Source organism: Garra rufa, chromosome 20, assembly GCF_049309525.1.
Source record: "Garra rufa chromosome 20, GarRuf1.0, whole genome shotgun sequence".
Lineage (NCBI taxonomy): Eukaryota > Metazoa > Chordata > Actinopteri > Cypriniformes > Cyprinidae > Garra > Garra rufa.
The window spans coordinates 27,925,495-27,953,330 of record NC_133380.1 but is presented as its reverse complement, the minus strand read 5'-3'; the positions used below and the strand labels follow the sequence as shown (position 1 = coordinate 27,953,330).

The 27,836-nt window shown below is 38.8% G+C and overlaps 1 protein-coding gene across 3 annotated transcripts; it reads right to left on the bottom strand.

The window, feature by feature from the left end:
• Window positions 1-889: 889 nt before the first annotated feature.
• lima1b (LIM domain and actin binding 1b) lies at window positions 890-27,464 on the bottom strand. Of its 3 annotated transcripts, none has more exons than XM_073825931.1 (11): window positions 27,325-27,464; window positions 20,229-20,352; window positions 18,357-18,402; window positions 15,817-16,197; window positions 11,439-11,496; window positions 11,225-11,322; window positions 7,028-7,111; window positions 6,867-6,903; window positions 6,451-6,527; window positions 5,892-6,025; window positions 890-5,369 (listed from the first exon to the last, which is right to left on the bottom strand). In XM_073825931.1, exons 2-11 carry the CDS (start codon window positions 20,348-20,350, stop codon window positions 4,202-4,204), a joined length of 2,205 nt encoding a protein of 734 aa, XP_073682032.1. In that variant the 5' UTR covers window positions 20,351-20,352; window positions 27,325-27,464; the 3' UTR covers window positions 890-4,201. The 3 variants fall into 3 exon arrangements, with proteins under 3 accessions (XP_073682032.1, XP_073682033.1, XP_073682034.1); XM_073825932.1 differs by having other exon boundaries at window positions 11,261-11,322; XM_073825933.1 differs by lacking the exons at window positions 18,357-18,402; window positions 20,229-20,352; window positions 27,325-27,464 and adding an exon at window positions 17,663-17,800.
• Window positions 27,465-27,836: the final 372 nt, after the last annotated feature.

Sequence of the window (27,836 nt, the reverse complement as noted above, 5' to 3'; positions counted from 1 at the left end):
TTCTATGACAATATAATTTACACCACTTTTATGAATTTTAATGAGAAACTCTGAGTAACAGGTGAACTGTCACGTGTATGGACTTGTTTTGCTTTGTGTTTCCCCTGTCTTTGTTCCTGTTTGGTTCCCGTTTTTCCTTATTTGGTCATGTTCCGGAGTTGCCCTGACTAGTTACTCTGTTACACCTGTGTTAGTTAATTATCCTAGTTCCTTGTTTGTTGAGTAATTATAGCCCCGCCTTTCCTCTGTTTCTTGGTTCTGTCTAACGTTGTTTCAAGTGGTTGTGATTTCTTGACTTCCATTATGATTTATTAAAAATTCAGTTTGTTTGGACTTCTTGGCTCCTTTGTGTTTTCCCATGCTCCCTACACCAACAACCCCTGACATGAACAAATACTGACAGTCAATGTTTAATGTACAGAAATTATTATTTCAAGAAATGTAAAGCATTTTTGATTATTTATGTGTCTTCTGTTTTGTGTGAGATGTGTGTGGAGGGAAGTGTTGTATTCATCTTTGTGTTTTTCAGAATGTATTTCTTCATTTGCCCACGTTGTTTTGAACTATACTCTATACCTGTTTTGCGATCAGGGCCATCCCATGCATGGTTGCAATGTGTTCATTGTCAAACTCCAAAATTAGATTGCTTTAAAAAAAAACAAAAAAAAAAAAAAACATTTAATTTGAAAAAGGGGGTAACTAAAGAAAAAAAAAACGTACACACTGTAATTATGAAACAAATTAGCATATTTGTATTAATGTGGATTAAAAAAATATTCTCTGAATTCCATGTGGATTTACACAAATTAAGAAAGTCAAAAAGAGTTATGCCCCACTCTCCCCTATTATAATAGCCCACTTGTAACGTTGCTGGAAGAGACAAGGCGAATGAGGATCTACATGCAGTAGTTTATTGGGAATCCATGACAAAACAATAAAATCCAGAGAGTACCGGAACTCAGACAAGGGCAAGAGACAACCATTACACATTTAACAACTGACAAACCACAGAGGAAACACAAGGACTATTTATACACAAGACAGAGGTAATGAACTAATTGGTAACCATAGAAACTAACAGGGGAGTGGGTGTGGTGCAATGAGTGTCCATGACAACAAATGAGGGAGCACAGAGGCAGGGAAGCAGTAAACAATGAGACACAAACTACAAAACAAAAGTCCTTAAAACACAGACACAGAACACACACAGACCGGGATTATGACACCACTTTAGACATTCTACTAACTCTAATTAACTTTGCAATTATGTCATTTACCAGCCATTAGAATATCAGTAGACTGTCTAATATATGATAACACTTTATTTTGATCTTCCAACAGACTGACTAGAAGTAACTTTGCAAATACATGTCAACTTATTCTACTAGTCCTAACCCAAATTTAACAGTCTACTAATACTCTAATAAGAGTTGCTTGACTTGCAAATCAATGAGAGTTAGTTTACATGTTGTTGCAAAGTAACTTACAGTTAATAGAATGTGAGTGACACATACATTTATAAAGCACATTGACAATAACAGCACTGAAAATAACTTTAAAACTAAGGTTTATGAGAAAGGATAATCAAGTTTCAGTTTCCTTGAATAATGTAAGTTGTTCTCTAGGAGCAGGATTGGGCACCCCTGATTCAAAACAAATGTAAGAAAGTTAAGTTGCATTTTTAAGTTAATTTCAAATGAGTCAGCACAGAAGTATTCAAAACCAGGATTGTAGCCAGTGGAATAATTTACAACAATTTTAATAACAAAATAATATTCAAATTATTAAAGAGTGTTTCAGATAGAGCAAGATCCAGAAATATGATGCCATAAGATGTCATTAACACTAAAATAGGCCTAGTACTGCAACTAACAGTACTATATGCTAAACTTAGAGAAAAACGGTACATGTGAGGATTTCCAGTCAGGTTTTAGACCATATCATAGTACTGAGACTGCTCTTATTAGACTTACAAATGACCTTCTCCTGTCATCCGATCGTGGTTGCATCTCTCTATTTCTACTGGATCTTAGTGCTACGTTTGATACTATTGACCACAATATTCTTTTAAATAGACTTGAAAATTATGTTGGCATTAGTGGAAGTGCATTGGCATGGTTCAAATTGTACTTACCTGACCGGCATCAATTCGTAGCAGTGAATGACGAGGTATCATATCAATTACAAGTGCAGTATGGAGTACCTCAAGGCTCAGTACTAGGGCCATTACTTTTTACGCTTTATATTTTACCCTTGGGAGATATCATCAGGAAACATGGTGTTAGCTTTCACTGTTATGCTGATGATACGCAGCTCTATATTTCTTCGCAGTCCTGTGAAACATACCAATTTAAAAACCTAACAGAATGCATAGTTGATATAGTTGTACACTCACTTTTGCGCTGCATTGTGGGATTGAATGAATCTATATAATGAATTTTGTCTATATCATCCTAACACACAGTGAAGAGGGGACTTTGAGGGGCCAAAGACTCTCCAAGGATCACAGCTGGAAAGTCTTGGGGTCAGAAAGCCCCTAATTATCAAACATCCCCTACATCACCACATTTTTTTTAGACGGTTTAAAAAAAAATCTTCCTCGCTCACCCAAAAACAAACTCCAGCATATTCAGTTGTCACACACAACTGGAACTTTAAACATGGTCAGGTGAAACAAACAAACAAAAAAAGAGCTTTTTGGCAACAAACCCACCACATGGGTTTGGTGCAAACAGAGATAAAAAGTACCTCATGGCCATGGTTGAAATACTGTTTAATGTTGTGGGCCTATTTTTCTGCCAGAGATCCTGGACATCTTGTTTAGATACATGGCATCATGGATTCTGTCAAATACCAATGGCTAAAAAATCTAAAACTGACTGCCTCTATTGGAAATCTTATATGGGCTGTGGTTAGATCTTCCATCCCGATAATGATCCAAAACAAACATCAAAATCAACACAAAAATGTGTCACTGGGCACAGAATGAAGCTTGTGCCATGGCCATCCTAGTTCCCTGACCTGAACCCTGTAGAAACTGAAGAGAAGAACCACCTGGGAAGAAGCTGGCAATCTGATAAATCTGGAGAGATTCTGTATGAAGGAATGGTCTCTGATCTCTTGTCAGGTTTTTTCCAAACTCATTAGACATTGTTAGAGAAAACTCAGAGCTGTTATTTTGGGAAAAGGACGTTGAAAAAGTTGGGTGCCAATAATTGTGGCCAACCTGAAATAGAGGAAAACATTTATTTCATAATGAGATCCCCCCCCCCCCAGTTTCCATCGTTTTATTTCAATGAAAGGTTTGAATTTTGTGAATTTTTTGAATGAAAGATCTAAAGGATAAACGATGCCGATTTATTTTCACAGCCACCTTTGCTCATATTTACCAAGGGTGCCAATATTAGTGGAGCGCACTGTATTACTGCCTATAAATGCATTTTAATGCCATTCTATATATTAGCTAGCCGTTACAATCTTAGAATTCGGTAATGTGGCACAAAAATATAAGATTTATGTGGCACTGATGCACATGATTAACGTTTCCTTTTTTTGCTCTAATTCTCACACTTCTGAAATGGCATAATTTTCTTTCATTTTATCAAATAAATAATAATAATAAAAAAGTTTGCATTGTCGAAGGCACAACACTAGTTGTGTACTATATATAACTTTACATAAAATGTTAAATGTCTTTAACATTTATCATTCAATATAAAACTGAAATTATGCACTTTATATCCCCAATTCAGTTTCAGTGAAATAATGTTTATTGTTTACTTCCAATAATCATTAAAACAGTGGAAAATATTTTAAAATATAGACTAGAAGAGTACCCAAAAACATGTTTGGCTGTTATCTTTAATGATTAACTAAGGCTTAAGAGATTTGTCAAGATTATGTCAAGATATTTGTTAGCTGGAATCAGCTCAAAACATTTTTAGATTAAGAAATAATAATAGTGATAGGCTATTATAATAGTGATAGTGATTTAAAAACAAACAAAAAAAAAACATGGATGGCAAAGAACAAAATACAAAAGTAGCAATAGTTTCAAGAAAGAGGGTTAAAGAAAATATGTACAGTACCACAGTACTTGGTCATAATATAATAAAGTACTTGCTTTTTTCATTATGTTGAATTTCTACCAGTTATATTTTCAGAGTAAATAATAAATGAAAGCGATTGATGACATATATTGTCAAACTATTGCCACTTCCTCCTCCTCGTCTTCTTCATCTTCATAGTAGCGATTCCTCTTAATCATCTCCTCTACAGTCAGGGACTCTTCAGCCTCCTCACCATCCCAGAATCCCACATCCTGGGATGTCCTATGGGCTTTTTCTTCCACAGGTGGAGACGATGTGTCTTGGGAAGACTGGAGTTCAGGAGAAGTGCTTAAGCATTTCACTGGTTTTTCCTCATCTTCAACACAACCTTTCGGAACTTCCTGTTTTTGCAGCTCAGGCTCCTTTTTTGTTAGTTGAGTCTGAGACTTTTCATTTGTTTGTTGTAGATCAGCTTCATTTTTTGTTTGTTGTGGCTCAACCTCCTTTTTTGTTTGCTGTGTCTGCTTGAGAATAGAAGAGGGCATCTCTTCCTTCTTATCAAGTTTGGCAGAACTCCCAATATTCTCTTTGGATTGGCTGCCGCTGTCCTTTGTCTTTTCATCTGGGATTTCTGCCTCTTTTTTCACCTCAGTTTTTTCTGCTTTTACTTTTGACCGTGTACGAAGCTCCTCCAGCGAGCCTCGTCTGACTAAAGCAACTTTCTGAGACGATTGAGCGTCTTGTTTTGATGCATTGGATAATGCCAGGCTTGGTGCCACAGAGAAGGGACGGCTCCGCTCTTTGAGTGAGGAACTACGCCGCAGACTTTTCAGTTCTGCTCTTTCAGGGCTCTGCTGAGCAGGTGGAGCTTCTTCCTCAGGAGGCCACTTTGCTCTGAAAAGCTTGGATGAACCCTTTCCAACTTCAGTGGCTGGACTGGAGACTTTGGAGCTTCCATCACTGTCTGCAGGAGGTGGCCAAGCCACTCTAAGTTTTCTTGTTTCCACAGAAGTGGTTTGTGGTTTATCCGTGGAGCTGGTCATTTGACTTTTTGTCTCTAGAGCTGCAGTCAGATCAGTGGATTTGGCCAGTCGTAACTCCTCCACTCTAGGGTTCAACTGTTCTGTAGGCACAGAGTCTGCCATGAAGGGCTTTGAGATTTCACCTCCCTCAGGTTTCTCCTCGTTTGTTTGTGGTGTCCACATTTCCTTGTGTGGTCGATGACCAAAGCCCTCGTCATAGTTGCCTTTAGACTTAAATAGCTGGCTGAAGTGAGGTTTACAGTAGATGTTGCCATGTAGGGAAGCATAAGTCCCCAAACTGAAATAAGAGGGGCACAAAAGAAAGAAATATTATTGCCACATGAAGCATATGAAGGAAATTACATGTTAATGTATGTGATTAATATGCCCAATTAATATTCCATGCCCAGGATGATTAAGGCAGTACCAAATAACAATAGTGCTAACACAAATTTTTGACACTTTGGACAAGTTCACTTAGGGTGTACTCACTTTTGTTGCCAGCTATTTTGACAGTAATGGCTGTATGTTGAGTAATTTTCAGGGGACAGTAAATCTATACTGCTATACAAGCTGCACATTGACTACTCTAAAATATATCCAAGTTTAATTTCTATAGTATTGTCCCCTGAGAAGATATACTAAACTGGTTGCTTGCTGGAATGTCAGATTTCATTAAAAATATATTCATGTGTGTTCTGAAGTTAAACGAAAGTCTTATGGGTCTGGAAAAACATGAGGGTGAGTAAATGATGACAGAATTTTAATTTTCTTGGTGAAAAAATATTTTTGTGTTGAAATCCCAAAACAAAAAACTCACCTGAGTTTGGTACTACAGAAGGCACAGCGGAAGCAAGTCTTGTGGTAAATCTGCTGATTGGCAACCAGTTTCTCCAGTGGGTAAACAGTCTTTTGGCAGGACACACATCTTTCCTGAGTAGGCATATTAAATTTCTGTCCAGGGACACACAAGAGTTATAACCATCTTATTAGCAATGAAATTTAGTATTTAGTGTGAAAATCAGATTACTATGGTATAAAATCTCATATTCCATACTAGCAGTTAGCAGATTGTCTCAAAATCTTTAAAGGAATTTAATGTTCACAATCTATACTCTACCACAGACAAACTATTTTATATTTGCCTTATTTGGCTATAATGTATTTGTTATCATTAACTAAATATATGATATATTAATATATGTGTGTGTGTGTGTGTGTGTATATATATATATATATATATATATATATATATATATATATATATATATATATATATATATATATATATATATATATATAAATGAATCTTTGTATGAACATGAATAAGTAAGCTTATGTGTTTTATATAAATAGAAGTGGTTTTGAACACCACTGACCCTGGCCACTTTAAGAAGGTCCTTGTTCTCTGATACTGGAGTTGCAGCACTGGGATTTGTTGTTTGGACATGCTCTCCTAAAGGAAACACAAATAAATGACAGATCATCACTACACACTGTACACTATATACTGTACATATGTGTGGTCTACCATTTTCTATGGCGATTCTACAGGGAGGGCCGACATGTCAGGACCAAAGAGCAATATCATAAGACAATGATTTATTTTATGAGATCGAAGTATTTCTTTTAGCACTCCAAGCATGTGATATTTAAGAACACTGTAAGATTGGTTTATTTGTTAAACAATTAGTTCCTTATTTACCACGCTGGGAACCGCTGATCTGGGTTGTATTTTCTTACTTTGCATAGTATCATTCAGTATTGAATTGTAATGGAAAAATCATGGACTCACCATTGATCTTTGTACAGTTTGACTTGGGGAGTGTACTCTGTATCAAACCAGAGAGGAAGGAGGATAAACCATATTAAATAATATTTTGATAAACATATACTAAAAAGAAGTTTGTCTATTGGTTTATGTAAACTGTTTTTTAGAAAGAAATGAGAAGGTACCACTTTCTGTCCATCACCAGCAGATGGCGGAATTTCCTTATGATCCATGCAGGGAACACTTTCCTCTGTTTCTGACTGGCTTGCCTGAAATAAAATGATAATCACTCCAAATCAGCACACTATAAAACTTATCTAGTGATGTATAAATAAAACAACATGATGCATTTGTTACATGTGATTTAAGGTTAAGGTGTACTTGGACTCAAAATACAGCCACTGCATCACAACGCTTAGAAACAATACAGGAATTTTCCCGGTGCTCCCGATTGGCCTGCACTCTAGTGAGTCTTCCATTTCTCTCCGATCTCCATGAGGAAGAGTTGATATTGTGGGGGAAATTATGAGGTATCATATCAATCACAGGGCTCAGTACTAGGGCCATTACTTTTTATGCTTTACATGTTTGGAGATATCATCAGGAACAGCTTTTCACTGTTGTGCTGTATATTACTCTGTGACCCGGCAAAACATACCAATTTAAAAAACGGAATGCATAGCTGATATAAAAAACTGGATAGCGGGTAACTTCTTACTGCTAAATTCTGAAAAAAACAAAAAAACAAAAAAAAAACATAGGTGTTAATTATTGGGCCTAAAACCTCATGTAATATGTAACATGTAATAACCTAAAACACTGTCTAATACTCAATGGCTGCTCTGTCATCAGGAACCTAGGTGTGTTATTCGATAGCAATCTTTCGTTTGAAAGGCACATTTCTAGCATTTGCAAAACCACATTTTTTCATCTCAAAAAATAAATCAAAATTACAACCTATGCTCTCGATGTCAACAGCTAGAGTTTTTACTAGAACCAGAAAGTATGACCATATTAGCCCAGTTCTGTCAACACTGCACTGGCTCCCTATTAAACATCGTATAGATTTTAAAATCTTGCTAATTACTTACAAAGCCCTAATGGTTCAGCTCCTCAGTACTTGAGCGAGCTCTTATCACATTATAGTCCCTCACATCCTCTGCATTCTCAAAACTCTGGCAATTTGATAATACCTAGAATATTAAAATCAACTGCGGGCGGCAGATCATTTTCTTATTTAAGCACCTAACTTCTAGAACAATCTACCTAACAATGTTCGGGACGCACTCTGTCAGTTTGAATCTAGATTAAAGACACATCTCTTTAACCTGGCCTACACTTAACACATTAACACATTTCTATAATCCATATCCATTAAAGGATTGTTAGGCTGCATTAATTAGGTCAACCGGAGCCGAGAACACTTCCCATAACATTCGATGTACTTGTTGCATCGTAAGAAGAACGGCATCTACGCTAATATTAGTCTGTTTTGTTCTTATTCCGAGGTCACCGTATAGCTGCCAGATCCAGTCTGTATCCAGATCAGATGGTCACTGCAGTCACCCGGATCCAGTCCGTACCCCAGCCCAGATGGTGGATCAACATCTAGAGACAACCTCTACAGCCCTGAATGTCAGTGGAGACCACATCAACTAGATGAGCCCTGGAGACGGATCATCAGTAAAGAACTTCCCACCTAGACAGCCGTTGGCGCAACACCACGGGAACCAGATGAGTCTTTTGCAAATCTGACAGCAACATGGAACTTTTGCACTATTGTCCTATTTAATACTGTAAAGTTGATTTGACACAACCCGAATTGTTAAAAGTGCTGTATAAATAAAGGTGATTGATTGATATGCTCCCTTTGCTTGGGTTGCTATTAAGAGTTTTTTATATTTAGCAGAGGCCTGTGGACACCATAGGTAGCAATAATCTGCCCCTTTCCAATTGTAAGTTGGTGGCCACAGCTGTAGCTCCATCCTCCCTGGTTAGTTTTGCCATTAGAGGCTTTAATGTATAGAATTGATCTTGATCCAGTCAGTTTACGAGAGCGTCCCCACTAAAGGGTATTAAGCTGTGAAATTATTCTGTGAAACTATATTGTTCCAGATAGCCTTTCAGTTTAAGGCTGAATAAAGAACCAAACAACAGACAATGCTTAAATGTATTCCAAATGCACAAGAATAAAAACATGCTATTAACTAAAATGTTCTTTGTAATTGTACATAATGTGTACTGTACATATTGCAAACATACTGTCACACCCCCGGACTTTCATGTTGGTTTCTCCCATTCTCCCCGCAGTTCAGAGTGTGTTTGGTTTCTCCCTCATTGTCTCCACCTGTATGTGTAATCAGTCTGTCTATTTAGTGTGTGTGTTTTCCCCTCAATGCTGTCGGTCTTTGATGTTATCTCCTGATGTTCCTGTGTCTCCTGTATTCCGTTGGATTTATTAAATGTACGTCTTTTTACTACGTCATTGTTTGTGTGTTCCTGCCTAGATTGTGACAGAAAGACCGACCTAAACAGTTTTTTTTTTTGCGTCATACCCCGTTTTTATTTCACGTTTGCGTTTCCCAGTCTTTTTGTTTCCGTTGTGTTTCCGCCATGGATTCCTTCCTCCGACCAGAATTCATCCTCGATGGTGGCGATGGATCTACCGCTCGAGGGATTTACCGTCATGTTCCAGCTTGTAGCAAACACCACCAGCTACCCGGATGACGCGCTCTGTGCATTCTATGATGCAAGCCTCAACGCGTCATGCAGAGCGTCGTCGTCCGAGGATGGCCCTCGAGCAGACTTCGCCGCGTTTGTGGAGTGGACACTGGCGAGAAACAAACCCTCGTTTCCCGCCTGTTCCAAGTACAATCTCGCCAGTGCCACTCCAGACCAGGAACCCAGCCAGCCACCCCAACGTGTGGATTACGAGCCCGAACCCATCATAGACGGAAAGCGACAGCTGTATGGAGTGCCGATGGGTTCATAACATCCGACCAGGTGCGAGAGCCGGCCATTACATCCGCGACGGTGGAGTGCTTCGTGGAGCAAGAGAGGGCGGTAGAGAGCCCTGCCCACTGCACCACCACTGAGGGTGAGCTGGAACAAGATTTTGGGGACTTAATAGACTTTGTCACTGATATACCTGTCTGCCTGGATTTCCCACCCACCCTCCCTTTTCTGTCTATGCCTGAATCTCCGCTGGTTCCGTCCAGCCACCCTGAATCTCCGCTGGTTCCGTCCAGCCGTCCTGTATCTCCGCTGGTTCCGCCCAGCCTTCCTGATTTCCCCCTGTCTACTGTCTGTCCCCTTGCTCACCCTCAGCCCACCATCTGTGCGGTGGGTTCACCGCGGGTCTGCCAGTCTCCATCGGTGTTATGGCTGGAGGATCCCTCACCATCGCCTCCAGCCTCAGAGTCCTGGACGCCGCCTCGGCCCTCCGACCCTGCGGCTCCACCCCGGCTCTCTGCTCCCTCATCTCCGCCGTCGCCCGTCGATCCACCAGCTCCACCGGGCTCCATCGTAACTCCGGCTCCGCCCTGGTCAGTCGTCACCCCACCTTCGCCTCTGGACTCTACTCCTCCGGCTGTGCCTCGTCGCTCCGTCCCACCGGCTCTGTGGACCTCCTCCCTCCCGCGGGCACAGCCTCGGCCCTCTGTCGCTCCGGCTCCGCCGCGGATCTCCGGATCTCCATCTCCGCCTTGGTCGCCAGAGCCTTGGGTTCCACCTTGGCCCTCCGGATCCGCGGCGTTGCCCAAGATCATCGGCTTTCCGTCTCCGCCTCGGGCTCCACCACCACCTGCTCCGCCTCCGTCGGTCGGCCCCATGGAGTCGTCAGCCTACTCCACCATGGCTCCTCCCTCCATCGGCTCCACCGTGGGATTACGTCATGGCTGTGTTCTGGGTCCCACCTGGCTCCTCCTGCTCCAGCCCCCTCCTGTCACCTCCTTGGCTCCTCCCTCCATCATCACCTCCATGGACTGTTCCGTCACCTTTCTGGGCTCCATCTCTTACCCTCCTCCCGGGAGTCCGTCCTCCGCCGAAACCCCCTCCTAAGACTGTTTTCTGTTTCCCGTTTGTCGGCGCGAGGACACGCCTTCCGGGAGGGGGAGGTAATGTCACACCCCCGGACTTTCATGTTGGTTTCTCCCATTCTCCCCGCAGTTCAGAGTGTGTTTGGTTTCTCCCTCATTGTCTCCACCTGTATGTGTAATCAGTCTGTCTATTTAGTGTGTGTGTTTTCCCCTCAATGCTGTCGGTCTTTGATGTTATCTCCTGATGTTCCTGTGTCTCCTGTATTCCGTTAGATTTATTAAATGTACGTCTTTTTACTACGTCGTTGTTCGTGTGTTCCTGCCTAGATTGTGACACATACTCACAGTGCATGCCACAGTAAAAGAAGCCTGTCTGCTGACCGCTAATTGATATTTCGCCATCCTGTCCTTGATAGAGCCACTGCGCTTCAGACTGGGTGTACCTATGACAGAATTTATTTATTTTTTTAAACAAAAAATAATCTCTTTTAGGAGCTAGGCATCATACAGAGACATGAAAGATCCTTTATTTTGATTGTGTATGTTTTCTAGTATTTACCTTTGTTGCCCAATTGTGTGTCCACATCCTCTGAGCTGCAGTTCGCTTCTGTTTGCACCTGAGGAATCAAGTACAAACCATGTAAACCAGTGACAGATTGAAAGCTTCTGTCTCTATAGGACATAGAAATTTGTAGTGCGCACACAAGAATGGCATTCACATGCAAGAATAGAAAGAAAAAACACAAAAATAGCATCAACTATGCATCCACTGGAACATTTGCTGTAAAACCCTTGGGAAACTTTCAGAGGCTGATTCCATCTCTGATCAATTTCAAAATCACATTATGTCTGTATTTGAAATTCAGCAATGGCAACAGTTAGAACATAAATATGTTTCAATTAACCAGGTTATATCAAAGGAAAAAAAGCAAGGAGACAAATGGAGAAACAAACAGTGTAGTCAGTGTAGTTTTGTAGTCCTCCAGAGATTTAAACAGTATGTGCATACCAGTGCCATGACATCATCAGTGGCATACAATACAAGCATGAAGCAAACAGAGGGGAATACTATAGCTGAGTGTGGCATAACATGTTATCCGTGTTCCAAGGTGAGCATGACGGCATAGGATTAAAACATTTTTGTAAGGTTCTGTCAGTAACCCTTCTTTTAAAAACTAGCCATTAACTCACCACACACTTTAAATTTAGACTGATTCCTCAGTTATAAAACAGCACCAAAATAGTAAGCGCATAAGTGTAAACAAATAAACCTTTAGTGCTAAAACACACACAAGTATGTAAGCAGACACAAGAACTACCAACGCCCTGCCAATCCAGTTGAATATATTTAACATGCAGTCTTTTGTTAGTGATTGAGGTGGATGTGCCTTTAAACTGGATGTGTTCTTATTGAGGTACGTTGCTGAAATACCTAATTCTAACTATTATAAGAATAATTATAGCATTTTATAACACAACTGTCCATTAAAGGCAGCTTGCATCTACAATTAATTTATTTAAACAAAATATGTTTAAAAGCAGAAATGTAAGGCTTGCATTTTTTTGTTAAAGTGTTTGTTTTAATTTTGTATTTTATTAGTTACTGGGTTTGCACAGGTACGAAAGCAATTTTATTACACTAGTCTCACATTAACACATAATGTTTAAATCTTGTGGCCAGTGGTGTGTGATTTCCATCCACCCATCCCCAGGACTCCTTTGTCTTTTCAACCAGTGTTTTGGGAGGCAAGATACCGCTCAAACAACTGCCTCACTGTGATGGAACAATAGACATACTTGTCTCTGCATCACACCCCTTTGGTTTGTGGAATTTTAAAGAACATGACTCAGAGCACATAGTCACTCCACCTAGCTATAGCTAACTAGGAAACTTGCTAATAGACCACATTAATAAATACAAACAAACATTTGAATCTCCCTGGTGAAATCTCATGAAACATGACTGGGTAATTTTTTTCGTAACCAAATTAACAGTATTAATAATGTTGTTCTCAAAGTTAATAAAATGAAACCTGTTCTTGATTACTGGTAATATCGTGGCATCAGTTTTTTCTTAATAATTGACCACATTTTCTTGTTCAGATTTCATTACCATAAAAGCATAATGTCAAAAATCATTTTCATTACTGTAAATTCATTACTGTTATTTTTGTTTAAAAAACTCTTTATGTATCTTATTACTTATTACTTTTCAGTCTCTGTGAATACGCTTAAAAAGAGTAAGATAAAGTAGATTTGAATGAGGTTTAATGAAAGAACACTACACTGGACAAATGATCTTTTCACTATAGATACAGATAGTAATTTCTACAAATGTATGCTTATTACAGTTTGCATCGGAAAAAGATAGCCACCATACCGTCAGATATGGCAATATATATATATATATATATATATATATTTATATATATATATATATATATATATATATATATTGTGACGAGTCGGCTGCCTCCCCCCTAAATATCATCACCACCCCGTCCCTTATTCGCCGCCCTTCTCCAGGCTCCCGACGGGAGTGGGTGTGTAGGGGAGAGGAGGGGCGCGAAAACATCCCGGGCTGGCGGCGTGTGATGGGGAGCACCTGAATGGAATGAAGCCTCATCACCGCCGCTGTTTAAATGCCGAGCGCGCCTCTCCTCAGGAGACCGGTCTCTCCCCCGTGCATGCACGCTGGTGTCCTCGTGGGTCCAGGAAGGGGTGAAGAGGAAGCCAGCGCCGCCAGAGGACGAGCAGCCGGACCCCGTGTGTCCGGACGAACGCCGCACCCGTTAGTCGGCTGACGGGCCAGGTTGCCGGGCCGTCGAATCCCCCGAGAGTGCCGCAGAGCAGCAGAAGGAGGACGTTGCTGCAAGAGATGCCGCCGCCCCTCGCGCTCCGGACCTAAGCGGGGAGCGCGTTCGGCCGCCGGACTCCGCCCCTTACCTGGACCCTTCCCATTTGAACACTGCCCCTCCTTCACGGAACCCCCTTCACAACGAGGACACCAGATCCCCTTTTATTTGGACACTTTATTTCCCTTTTGGACACTTCCCTTCATTTTCTGTTTAATAAAAGCCTCTCCGAGGCCTGACGCCACACCCACTGTGTCTGTCGTTCGTCCCTCCCGCCACAGTGGTGGAGAATGCGGGCAAGGCGGGGCTTAGACAGCGCAGTGGGCAACACCTGATGACGTCATCCCCTCTCGCTCGCAAAAGTTCGTGAAAACCCGGACGGGGACGGAGATACGACGGAGACGGCCTCCCAGCCGCAAAAGGGGTAAGTGATGTTTCAGATTGAGTCACTTATCCTGCGGTTGGTTGAGGCTGTCGACTAAATGCCGGTTTTTCTGTCCCTGTTCCGGTGCGCTGCGAGAGGGAGCGTTGCCTTGGAGAGGAATCCCCGCCCACTCCGACCGCTGGAGCCTGGATGAGGAAGGTAGCACTCCTGCGTGGGCGGCGACCAGATGACGGGGATGTCGCTTGGGGGGGGGGGAATGTGACGAGTCGGCTGCCTCCCCCCTAAATATCATCACCACCCCGTCCCTTATTCGCCGCCCTTCTCCAGGCTCCCGACGGGAGTGGGTGTGTAGGGGAGAGGAGGGGCGCGAAAACATCCCGGGCTGGCGGCGTGTGATGGGGAGCACCTGAATGGAATGAAGCCTCATCACCGCCGCTGTTTAAATGCCGAGCGCACCTCTCCTCAGGAGACCGGTCTCTCCCACGTGCATGCACGCTGGTGTCCTCGTGGGTCCAGGAAGGGGTGAAGAGGAAGCCAGCGCCGCCAGAGGACGAGCAGCCGGACCCCGTGTGTCCGGACGAACGCCGCACCCATTAGTCGGCTGACGGGCCAGGTTGCCGGGCTGTCGAATCCCCCGGGAGTGCCGCAGAGCAGCAGAAGGAGGACGTTGCTGCAAGAGATGCCGCCGCCCCTCGCGCTCCGGACCTAAGCGGGGAGCGCGTGCGGCCGCCGGACTCCGCCCCTTACCTGGACCCTTCCCATTTGAACACTGCCCCTCCTTCACGGAACCCCCTTCACAACGAGGACACCAGATCCCCTTTTATTTGGACACTTTATTTCCCTTTTGGACACTTCCCTTCATTTTCTGTTTAATAAAAGCCTCTCCGAGGCCTGACGCCACACCCACTGTGTCTGTCGTTCGTCCCTCCCGCCACAGTATATATATATATATATATATATATATACATATAAAATATGTTCTTTAGAAAATATTTTAGAACTACTTTCAAGTATTTCAGGAAGGAAAATGTATCCTGAGCCTGGAATGTGCAACATTACTTTTCTCACAATGTCAAATAAAACACTAATTGTCCGTAATGACCCAAGTTTGAGGTATACGAGGTCTATAAGTGTAATGTATTTGAGGTATATAAGGTTGTAACAGAGGTTTCTATATATTAATTATAATTTTATACAGGTATGGTGTTTTTGGTATAGTTTTTAGATTTTATATTGTGTGCTACAGAGCTTTGTTATCTTCAACCAAAATGTAATTTAAAATATATATTTTTTGACGGGTTAAAAAAAACCTAGATTTTCTACTAATGTGCTTTCATTGTCTAAACAATTGCAGCTTATTGTGCTTATTATGAAGTCAGTGTCAGTTTCAGAGAGCAGATTGCTATCTCAACGCTAACATGGAATGAGACATTTCAAAAGAGTCCAAGGAATCAAGTAGGAATGTGAGCACATGGCAGGCCCCTGGTTATGACAATGGGGGATGGGCACTCAGTAAAGGGAGGTAAAGCCCACTTACAGATCCATTGACCATATATCCATATTAAGTTGTTATGTACAAGTAAATTGATTAATGAATGAATAAGATTCATCTGAACTCACACAAAGCAACAGAAAGTCAAATATAAAGAGTACAGAGACAGGTAATGACATTAATTCATTAATTTTAACTATCTCACCTTGCTTATGCCCTTTTCATACATCATTTTGAGGTTATTAAGGGGCAAGGTTGGTTTTTCCACAGGAGAACATGGATCAGATGGAGTCTTGTTTTCTTCCTCTTCTTTTGCACACTTCTTTTGTTTAGTCTCCATGTCTGCTTTTATTTTTGCAGGTCTCTCATGGGAGGATGACTCTTGGGTCAGGCTGGGCTGTCGCATGAGTTTTCTTGAGGAAGCAGGTGGTTCTGGAGGATTGCTGGGTTTGCTGGAAGCAGACTGAGCTTTCAGGCTCACAGGTGCCACACTCAACTGAGGAGCAGGTTTCTCCTGATGTGTCTGTTCCCACCGTTTCTTCAGTACACTCAGAGTTCCTGATCGGAGATGCACACTGTCAACAGACTGAGAAAGAGTAAAAGTTATTAAATCTGCAACACCTGTGGTGAGCTACTTTTACATGTTCTGTAAGAGAAAGAGTGGGGCTTCTTTTCAGAGTGTTAGGGTTTTGCCAGAGAGTTGTTATGTGGTTGCTAGAGCATTGACAGAGTGCTACTTACAGGGCAAAGAAGCCTGATTACTTATAAAATTAATATTACAACTCTCCTCAATAACATACACTCTTAAAAAAAGGGTGCTTCACAATGACATAGAGGAACATTTTTTGTCTACATGGTTTCAAAAAGAACCTTTAACATCTAAAGAAACTTTCTGTTTTACAAATGGTTCTGTGTGGCGAAAGAAGGTTCTTATAAAAAGGTAAGAAAGAGATGTTTTTTAAAGAACCTTTGATTAAATGGATCTTTGTGGAACCACAAATGGTTCTTCTAAACCTTTCAAAGCACCTTTATTTTTTAAATGTAAACTTCTTTCCTGTATTATGTATAATGTATCATTCATATCTTATGTCAAAAATCAAATCTCTGATTGAACAGTCCTCATAATAACCACCCTAGATAACAATTCTGCACTATGGACAATCTTTCAACCATCTTCACTTGTCACTTGTGGAAAGCCCAAATCAATCCAGTCAAAACCATTTATATTTGTCTACAAACCTTATTTAAAGAATTTAAGCATATCCCTTGCAGGGTTATTATCATTATCTAAAAATAAAACTATTTAAAAAATAACAATAATAGTAGTAGTAGTAGTAGTAGTAGTAAACTAACTGAAGTTTTTTTTCAAGCAGTAAAATTAATAAATGGAAAACAAAGAAGAAACTTAATTTGATGGTTAGTGTAAATTTTACACAAATGAGTTATTACTAATTAACTAACAAAACATTTGAGAGTTAAGAACTGTATTTTAGGAAATTTTGTTTGGAACAGAAGTGTCTAGATAATCTATGGCAAGAGAAAAATGTTTGAACATGATGAGACAAGGGACAAAACCTCCACACGAGGCTACAACAGTCCAGGAAAACTTACCACATCTCCACAGTCAACGTTTAATCACTACTAGAGCACTCACTAAATACCCAAAAATGACACACTGCCCCTAAAATACTCATCAAGCCACCAAACATTGTTACATTACTGGTTTAGTACAAGTATTTAAGAATCAACTTTTTTATAGTTGTTGTTTTTTTGTTTTGTTTAGTTTTTTTTTCTTCAATGTGCATTACATCACCATCAACATGCCGAGTAGAATGCAGACACCAAACTCTTTTTGTATATGTTTAAAAATGTTGAAACTGTCCAATAGACGATACAAACAAAGAATGGCTGTTTTCTACCGCATAATGTCTCGCTACTCCAAGTCAAGACAGGCTCAGTAGATAGAGGATTGCATTCATGCAACAGTCTTTGTGAAACCATGCTGAAACAAGACACCAGAAAGAGAAGTTGTAGGAGATGAGAGGAAAGACCTGGATGGACAGGGCGCTCTTTATGTCTTTTCTCTGTTCTGCTTTCTCCGAGCTCCTTGGGCGCTGGACATCAGTGATAAAGCTTTACCAGATGTGCAGTAGGCAAGAAACTTCTAAGAACTAGTCCAGCCCAACTGAACAGCCCACATGAAGGAAGAAAAAAGAGAAGTGAAAGGAAAAGGGGGGGAAGAGGGAATGTGTGTGAGATGGAGGGGTGGGAGATGATTAAAAGGCGCCTGCAGTGAAACCTGCATACAGGAAATGATGCATGTGACGAAATTTAACTCTTTCCTGTCTATTTCATGAGGATACATGAGGTTGTAAAAAATGGAAGACAGGACATGAAGACTGCATATAAACTAATGTTTTTGATGACTAACTATTGAGAGCTAAAAGTAAACCACCTATCATTACATTGAGTAGCCTTCTAAAAAAATTGAAACAGACAATGTATTGAACTGATTCTGATGTTTTACGTCAAATGTGTAAAGAAAATAGTTAAACCAAAAATGAAAAAAAAAAAAAAAAATCTTTTTTTTTCAGTGAAGTTATCATTTACTCAACGTGTCTCATGTCTTATGAAACACAAAAGTATAAATGTTAATGAATTTATTCTCTTTTTCATATAGCAAAATATAGAGACTGTATGGGTTTTAACATTACAATAAATTGTAGTAAAACCAGTAAAACTTACTGATTTTTTCTTCTCTGCACTTGCCTCCTCAGCAGCTTTCTGATATCTGAAACAAGTTAAGTATAAAAAGAAATGTATATGTAAATGTTAGGTATCATAATCACAATCAAGCTAAACATTTTTGAACAACATTAGAATATATTTTCTTCTTTTGGTTTAATATACACAAACAACTATAAGTATTTGCTATCACTATCACCTGGAATACCTGAAAACCTTTTTGAAAGTGGTGGAAGGTTACTAGAGCATTCTCATGGGGATTTTAAAAAGAAAAAAAATATGAATGTTGGTCCAATTGCTTGGTAAATTGCTGCTCCTGCTGGCACTAGCAGCAAGCATTTATCAACTTTCCTTTCCTTGCTTTCATTTGAGGACCATAAGAATTATGTCAGCAAACCGGTGTTGTATCTGTTTTACTATGAACAAAATATATAATATCTTTAAAAAATCCATAACTGAGCATTAGTAAGATTTATTCACATAATAATTAAAGTTTCAATGTAACTATCATGCCAGTGTTATAGGAAATCCCTAATTGTCAAAAAAAAAAAAAAAACTTTAAAGAAATAAAAAAAAAAATGTTTGCCAAAGATCCCAGCTACCACGGCAGATACAATATTTTTTCATATGACATTTGTGATGATTGGTATCATCATTTAATGACCGGTATCATGACAAATTCTTTGGATTGTCAAGATTCAGTAATTTATGAATGATTATTTTTTTTTGTTGCATTTTATATTTTTGTTCATGACGACTTTTTGAATCCTGATGACTATCATATAGTTATGTTCTCTATAACAGCAAATAGAAGCTTTGTGAAGATGCAAAGCTTTCCTTCACACACTGTATAGTTGAATCAGTTCACGACTCTAAGCTTTTCAGCATAGTTTACTTTGTGGCCATCTGGTGGTCAAAATGATGAAAAGCATGTACAAAACTAACATTACATGTGCTAGTTTTACATCTGGTTCTGCAGCTGACGTTCCATGAACATTTCATTTTCTTTTAGAGAAATAATAGCCATTGTTTAAGTGATTAAGTTCACTGTAAACAAAATCTGTAGAAATTACAGTATTACTGGCAGCTGGTTGCCAGTAACTTACTGTAGATTTTAATTTATGCTATTTACTGGCAACAGTTTGTTCAAAGTTAATTGAACATTAAACATTAACAAGTCTTTATCTTTACAGAATAAAACTAAAATAACAGCCTCATGCAAAGCATTCTGGGAACCAAAATCTGAAGGAAAAAAACAGAAAAAGGTTGATGAAGGTTTCTGGTTCCCAGAATGCTTTGCAGTAGGTTGTTATTTTATAGTTTTATTCTGTAAAGACAAAGACTTGTTAATGTTTAATGTTCATTTAACTTTGAACAAACTGTTGCCAGTAAATAACATAAATTAAAAATCTACAGTAAGTTACTGGCAACCAGCTGCAGAACTACAGCATTTTTTTTACAGTGTTGGTTTGAAATATTTAATATATTTGACATTATTTGATTATAATTTATCCCTTAAATACATAAAATCTTGATGTTGGACAAAAGAAAAGGCTACATATATATATATGAGTTTTCTCTGGTTATAGTTTCAGTGGTTATGTTGACATTTTAATGTTATGACAATTTTTTTAACTGTTCAGGTTGTCAGGTTGTTCTGTTGTTTCTCTTGTGACTCTTTTTAATTAGCATCACTTAACAAAAATTTATTGCAGAAAATAAGCTGTGTGACCAGCAAAAATGTATGATTCTTGCATTTTTTTTTTGTTCATCTAGATTATCTTTACAAATAAAGACATTTTTTTTTAAGTATTTCCCATAGTCATGTGATAAACACTGATAATATGAAGAGAAAAAGTGAATGTCACTTACTTGGAAAAACGTTCAGTGATGGCATTGTTCTTGCCACGGCTCCCAACCAATGAGAGCTCTTTGGCTGTGATCCGTAATGACTGTGATGCCCACTGTTTTCTGCTAAATGGCCCCACATCCATCTCTGCCAAACAGAAAATCAAATATGAAACACAAAACAGTTATTGGAACAGCAAACATGTAAAAGGTGACATTCAGAAATGTTTCTCTTTGAAACTCTGCAGTTTCTGCAGAGTGACTACAAGCTCTAATGATGACAGCTGTTTTGTGAGTAGCCAGATTCACAGATGACAACGATGACATGTGTTTTCTGTTTAATCTATGTTTTCTGAGTAAAAACCTAAGTAAAATAACACAGATAAAAAGACCCAATTTTATTGGTATTTAAACAGTATGGGCTTATAAACTTTCATTATTGTGCATACTTGTGATATATAAAGCAGTAAAGTAATGAATGAAACATCTAAAGTGTCTGTGTATATAAATATTGCAGCTAATCCACTTCCTCTATAATAAAATTCACAAACACTGCTTGAGCACCCTTCTGGAAAGCAGAAAGTGCTCATGTCTCTATTTTCCATGCATCACCCAACTGCAAATCTCATAGATCAGTTAAATCACAGCTAAAGTCGAAGACAACTTATTGTATATCTGCAGTGGCTTTTGATATATGACACAAATCTTATTCGTCATGAACAACTGCATCTACCAAAAAACCTCAAAGAGACTGATGTTCAAATTTAAGTTTCATTCCTTGCAAACAGGACACCTAGAAAAGCAAAGTTTGTCTTTAAATGTTAACAAAGCCTTGTTTGGAAGTTCTGAAGAAATGTTTGAAAAGCCTTAATATCAGAATAGGTACATATAATAGGGATTTTTTTTTGACCAGGGTAAAATAACAAACAGGATGCATTACCTGTTCTTCCAAATTCAAATTTCTTCGAACAACAATTCAGTAAATTACTTTTCTTAACATTGCAATTCAACTAAAATGAAAATGAGTCTAGTTTTTTATTAAACTAGACTCTAGTTTTTTATTAAACTAGACTCATTTTCAATCAGATTTATTGCACAATCTTGATAATACAAATATTAATATATGGTAGTTTTTATTAAATTTTAAGTATATTATGACATCATTATATGTCAAGTATCATATGTGTGAATTAACTGATTTTTACTTTTTATGTTTAAAAAATGTTTTTGTGAAATGCAGCCCAGATCATGTCATTTCTTTTTTCTTTCTTTTTTTTTTTTCTTTTTTAAAGATGTGGAATGCATACATACAAGATGCTGTATTACAAGGTTCTTCAACCCTAGTCCTGGAGGGTCAGTGTCCTGCAGACTTTCAACTTATCCCAATTTATCAATCCCCACTTTTTCATTAATTTCAGCTGCTACTTGCATAGACAGGACAAGCTAAAGCCATCAACATGTAAACCACCTTCACATCTGGCACATTTTTAGGACCACTGTAAGCACTTTGCAGGTCTTCTATAGCCCCTGCTTACAAATATCACTGCTTGTGATAACTAACAATTTAAATCATTATGGCTTATGAATCTCATAAGCCATTCACAGACAGTGAGGAGGAGTTGTTAACAGAAAAAGGGACAAAAGGAAAAGTGTACCTGTATTCAAAATGTAGTAACTTATTTAGAGATAATGGACTTGGTAAACAATATAACCAATGTTCCCTTCTAGGAAACTCGCTCTGCATCCTGTAGTGGACACTTTGGGGACTGCCACCAGCAGGATCGGTGTCTGAAACAGGTGTAAAAAAAAAAAAAAAGGGGGATGAGGGACAAGAGTCTGTGTCTTGTGGTTCTGGTCCCACTGCTGCCGAGGCATGGCGAAGACTCAGATCGCAGGGTTTGTAGGTTTGAGCTTGCAGAAAAGTTTAAGAAGGACAGACCTTTTAAAAGCTTCCGCTGTGAGCTCGAGTGCTTGGCAGGTTCCAGGTGCTCTTTTGCATCATCGGGTCCTGTGGATAGCGCTTTATTGAGCATGCACATTCAGCGTTACATGCTCATTGTAATAAGTCACAATGCTCACGTTTGTTTCTATTGTTCATTTGTGCCCCGTTCTTCCGTAGCCACACCTCGCGGTGATTGCTTTGATCTGCGGGATTCGCATACCCTCTCTAAATGATTTGTTATATTCCACAGATTGTGTTTGGGTTGTTATGACAATGAAGTGTGAGCACAAAGTCGTTTCAGCCCCGATCTTAAGAGATCACGAACAGAGCTATATTCAGCCTGGCCTCTCACATTAGATAGGCACAGCCACATGGAAAGTCTTGCTGGGCGTGGATATATTTTGGAACATAGTTGTTTGAGCTTAATTATGGGGAATGTCTCTTCCTGTGTTAAGCAAGATTGGTTCAGGAGTGGGCTGCCTCCACAGGTCTCTGGTTATTTTTAATTGGGCGGTCCCTCTGAATCCTACTTATTAAGTTTGGGCTGAGTAGATTGTTTCCACTCTTCAGGGCTTTAAGTGAACAGCCCCTGCTCAGAGTGTAGCTGTCTGTGGATAGTTATGCTCCAGCTCAAACTGACAATGCTCTGAAATATAGCGGTCTGAGGGCAGCCGTGTTGTAACTTGGCTTCCATGACTAGGTTTGGTTCCCCTTGGCACAAGCTCTCTCAAGTAAGTGCTGAATCCTAGCCTAGGAAAATGCTATTCGAGGAGAGCTGCTCCCTCTGGTTGGGTTTTAAGTAGATGGCCCACTTTCCGTGGTCTGTGCAATCTTCAACCTTTTCTGAGGTAACTGCTATTCGAGAATGGCTGTGCTCCACCTCGGTGCCTACTCCCCTTACTAGGGTAAAGTAGTGGTCTCCTTGAGCCCCTTGCTTAGACTGTGCTGTCTCCCATGTTAGGCTTTTTAGGTAAATAACCCACTCTCTGTGGTCTTGGCAATCTTCAGTTAGGACCCCTGGAGGATAGCTATCTGAGGATAGCTGTGTGCCAGCTTGGTGATTGCTCCCCTGCTTAGGGGGATTTGAAAACTTATAGACAGTAGGTTTGTTTGGCAGCTCACGCAGTACAGAGATGTACTTGAGAGGTGAAGAGCTCCGGTTCGAATCCTGTGATCTATGGTATTTTTGCGCACTTTGTTGAACTGCCTCCTTAGGATGAATCGCTTGTTGTATTCCCAATTGTAAGTCGTTTTGGACAAAAGCGTCTGCTACATGAATAAATGTAAATGTAAATGTAAATGTAAATGTGATGATTCAAATGCCTTCAACAAATGTATTTTTACATTGGTTTTGCATTTGTTAACACTATTGGGTAGGTTTAGGGTTGGGTTTGGTGTAGGGTATATTTCCAACACGATATAGCATTAACTTTTAGCAACAGTCCCTGGATATTTGAACTCTGAACCGCCGCAATACATGCCTGAAGCAACATAATAAAAACACAGCAATATGTACCTATGTCAACATAATAAATACGTGCCAGGGTTCACATATTGAACCTGTGTTTTAGCGCCACTCAGTGGACATTTCTTTTTGAAACTGCCGCGAAACATGCAGTAAGGTACGTAAAAACCGTGCTGCTAAAAAATACCCAGAGGTATGTATTTTTATGAGACTAGGTTGCACATAGCAAATCTATCTGAGGATAGATTTGATCTGAAACTGGCTTTCTCATTTCTGCCAAGCTATGTTAAGCAGCCTGGGGTGGTTTGGCCCATTTTGGAGGAAAGGTTAGGTGTATGTCTGTCGCTTCCATAGTGCTCTCCCACCAGGTGGACTGGCATGCGCTGTGGCATGGCATACTTGGCATTTTTTCCCCAAAAAAATGTTTTCTAGAGGACGCAGCGCGAGTTCCCTAGAAAGGGAACTTCTCGGGTTACGCATGTAACCCCTGCATCTCCTTGCAATGTCTTTGGCCTGCCTGTTTCATGTCTCCTTAAGACAATTAAGTTGGTGACGTGTTTAACAGGTGCCCTTTTATACTTCTGGGTGCTCACCCATTACGTCACGGGCCACATGGACCAATAGGATTCGAGTGTTTTCACGTGTTTCCGACACCGGCCCCGTTGAAGGCAGACCCCAAACTGTCCACTAGAAGATGCAGTGTCGCGTTCCCTCTCGGGGAGCCATGGTTAAATGCATAACCCAAGATGTTTTGTGAACCAAGTAAATGCACAACAAATGTGATGCAATGTAAACTCAGCATATTTCTGAAAAGCCAAGCCAATGTTGATTTGTGTGTTATTACGAAAATTATTGTTTCTCTTTTTGCCTGCAAACTCTATTTGGCTTGAGGTTCAATTACTGTGGCTTTGTGCTACAAGAGCTTCGGCTGCATCTAGTCTAACCTTCTTTACTTTTTTTTTTACAGATATGATGTAAAAAAAAGAAAAGAAAAAAATGGTTTACTATAGGGTAAGGCAAAAACATGTTTAGAAGATGGATAAAAAAGTTATATAGTATAGCTTTAATTTTTTTTATTGAAAGGAACAAATTCACAAAGCAAACTCTTTTGTGATCAATGTATTTGTTCTACTTATTGACTTATTGACTGATTCATTCATTAAGTGAATGGTAATGATTACATAATCACAACCACACCAACAAGGGCAAGCGGCTATTAACAGTGGGACACCAAGGACTGTATCTCTCTCTCTCTCTCTCTCTCTCTCTCTCTCTCTCTCTCTCTCTCTCTCTCTCTCTCTCTCTATATATATATATATATATATATATATATATATATATCTATATCTATATATCTATATATATATATATATATATATATAGTAAAATAATATATACTATATTATATATAAACTATATACACAGGCAACAAATATGAGAAAACATGAGTAATGCATATAAAATAAGACAAAACAAATCTAAATATTTGCATGCAAAAATTATTATTATTATTATTTTAATAACATGAAAGTGATTTGTCCAAATTTACCTTTCATTGTTTGATCCTGATGTTAATATATGCAGTGTCCTAAAATTCTGTAGTCTGCACTTTTTTCTGTGTGATTTTATGTCTGACTTTCCTGGCTTCAAAGCAGTGAAAATACTTTCCAGTCTCACTCACTTACTTGCTCAGTCTAAAACAATGTCCAAGAAAAGCATCAAATGAAAGTCTAAAATTCGGAAACAATGAACAGAGTGAATATAAAAAGTAATTTTAATCCTCACAAAATAATAAGAGAGTGAGAGGGAAAAAATGATCCAGTCAACACACTAAATAATTATAATAATAGTTAGACTGCAAATAATAAACTTACCTATCACAAATTTGTAAAAGGAAATGATGGATTACTTTTTGTCTCAAACACATATATACTGCATATTTGCACATCAGATGTCAAGTTTCCTTTAGTGCTGCAAATAATGACCTTTGATCGTACACTTTGATCAACTTCCTCAGCAATGATTGACATAACCAAAGCAAGACCTAAACATTGAATCATACAAAAAAAACACAACAACCTGAATTCCAGTATATGCAGTCATGTGCGTCAAATAGTAACTAGGACGGAACAAACAAAATATTCCTACACTCCCAGGAAAAAAAGAAAGCTGTCAATAGGACAGTCCTAGACTAATATGTATCATTACTGCTCCAGCTTTTGAACTTTTTTTTTTATTAATGGGCTTAATGCTGCATGTATATACAGTACATGTATGTACAAAATGTATACCCATACATGTTGTTAATATTGTAGTTAAATTTGCAGGATGCACATGTGCTTACAAATGTAATTACATAGTAACCTTACTCTTAAAGGGTTAGTTCACCCAAAAATTGAAAACTGTGTAATTGTATTTACTCACACTCATCACTGTTTAAAACTTTAAGACTTTTGTGCGTCTTCAAAACAGAAATATTTTTTTTAATGAAAAGAGAGATTTTTGTCCCTCCATTGAAAGTCCTTGCAACCAAATTTGAAACATAAAAAAACTGTAATAAGACATTTTAAAAGTAATCATCTCTTTAATCTAAGTCTTCTGAAGAGGCACAATTATATTACATTATAAATATATTTGAATTAAGCACAGTTAAGCTTTAATTTCAACCATATTTAATGGGCTCTAAGTATGTTTATTGTTCAATGTATGAATAAAAGCATAAATTAAATTTGCTCATCAAATAAAGCAATTGTGTCTCTTTGTAAAACTTGAATTAAATTACATGATTCATGTGGTTAATGCATGGACAAAAAAAGATGAAAGTTAAAATAATAATTTAATACCTAAGATGCACAGAAGTTGTCAGCTATTGAAAGATATAGGGTTGAGTAAATATTGACAGAATTTTCATATCTGGGTGAATTATCCCTCTTACTTTAACCCTAGATCTAACTCTGCATCTACCTTTAAACTTACTTTTAAATTCACCCATAGCTCAACTTAAATGTTAGTTTGATAGGTTTTTGCAAAATATATGTACATATTAAGTATATTTTATCAAATGCTTAATTATTAAAGCTGAACATCATAAAACAGTAGTTAAACACACCTAATTTAAAGTAGGATCCAATTTTTTATGTAAGTAAATAAAAAAATATAAATTCTATAACTAAATGAATTTAAAAAATAAAATAAAAAATGAATAGATTTTGTACTTGCTATCCAGTATTTGCTAGGGTTTTGATGAATGTGAAAGTGAAATAACCTTTGTAAGATTATTAATATGACCTCATATTAAAATAAAATAAAAATATTCAAATAAATAAATAATCAATAGTAATAATAATAATAATAATAATAATAATGAACAATTATATATTTTTTGGTATTTTCAAAGTGTTTGAATGGTTGTCTGTCCAGTCTTGTGACATTCAACAACACTAAGATATGACATGTCACAAAGACTTCCTTCTTCCTAGAAAGGTCTAGTGGTCAAACTGGATCTTCACCTGACATAGTGAGCACAGGCTTACAAAACAGCTGCTACACTCCCTCTTTAATTACTTCATCTGTTTAATGCTGACAAATACTGTGTTTAAACCAAAAGTACAATCTTATAAATGTGTACATTTAACAGCTGCCTCTTTTGTTCATGAAAAACACATTTTGGTAGATTATCCACATTCATCACAGGTCAATGAGTACAGACCCACCTCTATAATTCAAATGCAGATCTTCCTGTCTTCAAAGGTTTTGGATTTTCAGTGCTTTTCTTTTCCTAATACAGCCAGCAAGTTTCGATTATGAATAATCAGACTTTCAATGTGTCACCTGATTCTGGAGAAAACTCTATGATATCTGACACTCCTTGGGCTTGTGTAGGAGTTTGTTCCATGTGACTTTAAAAGGGGTGGAGTCTGGAGTAAGGTCCAACAGCAATGGTGGAACTGTTGTCATGTGACAATACGCACCAGTGGACCCAGGCATTGTATGTCACCTGGCAGGTGTGTTTTGAATGGTGTGTGTGTGTGTGTGTGTGTGTGTGTGTGCACTTGTGCTATTCCTGGAGTATCTACTTTCTTACTGTTCTTTGCAAATGAGTTAACAGAGCAAGTCAAGTCAAACAGTAGCTTAAGAGATGACTGACACTTTCTGTATGTAAAGTATAAACTTTCATACAATCCGGTTAAAGGGTTAAAATACACAGTGGTGTTTTGCCTTTTGT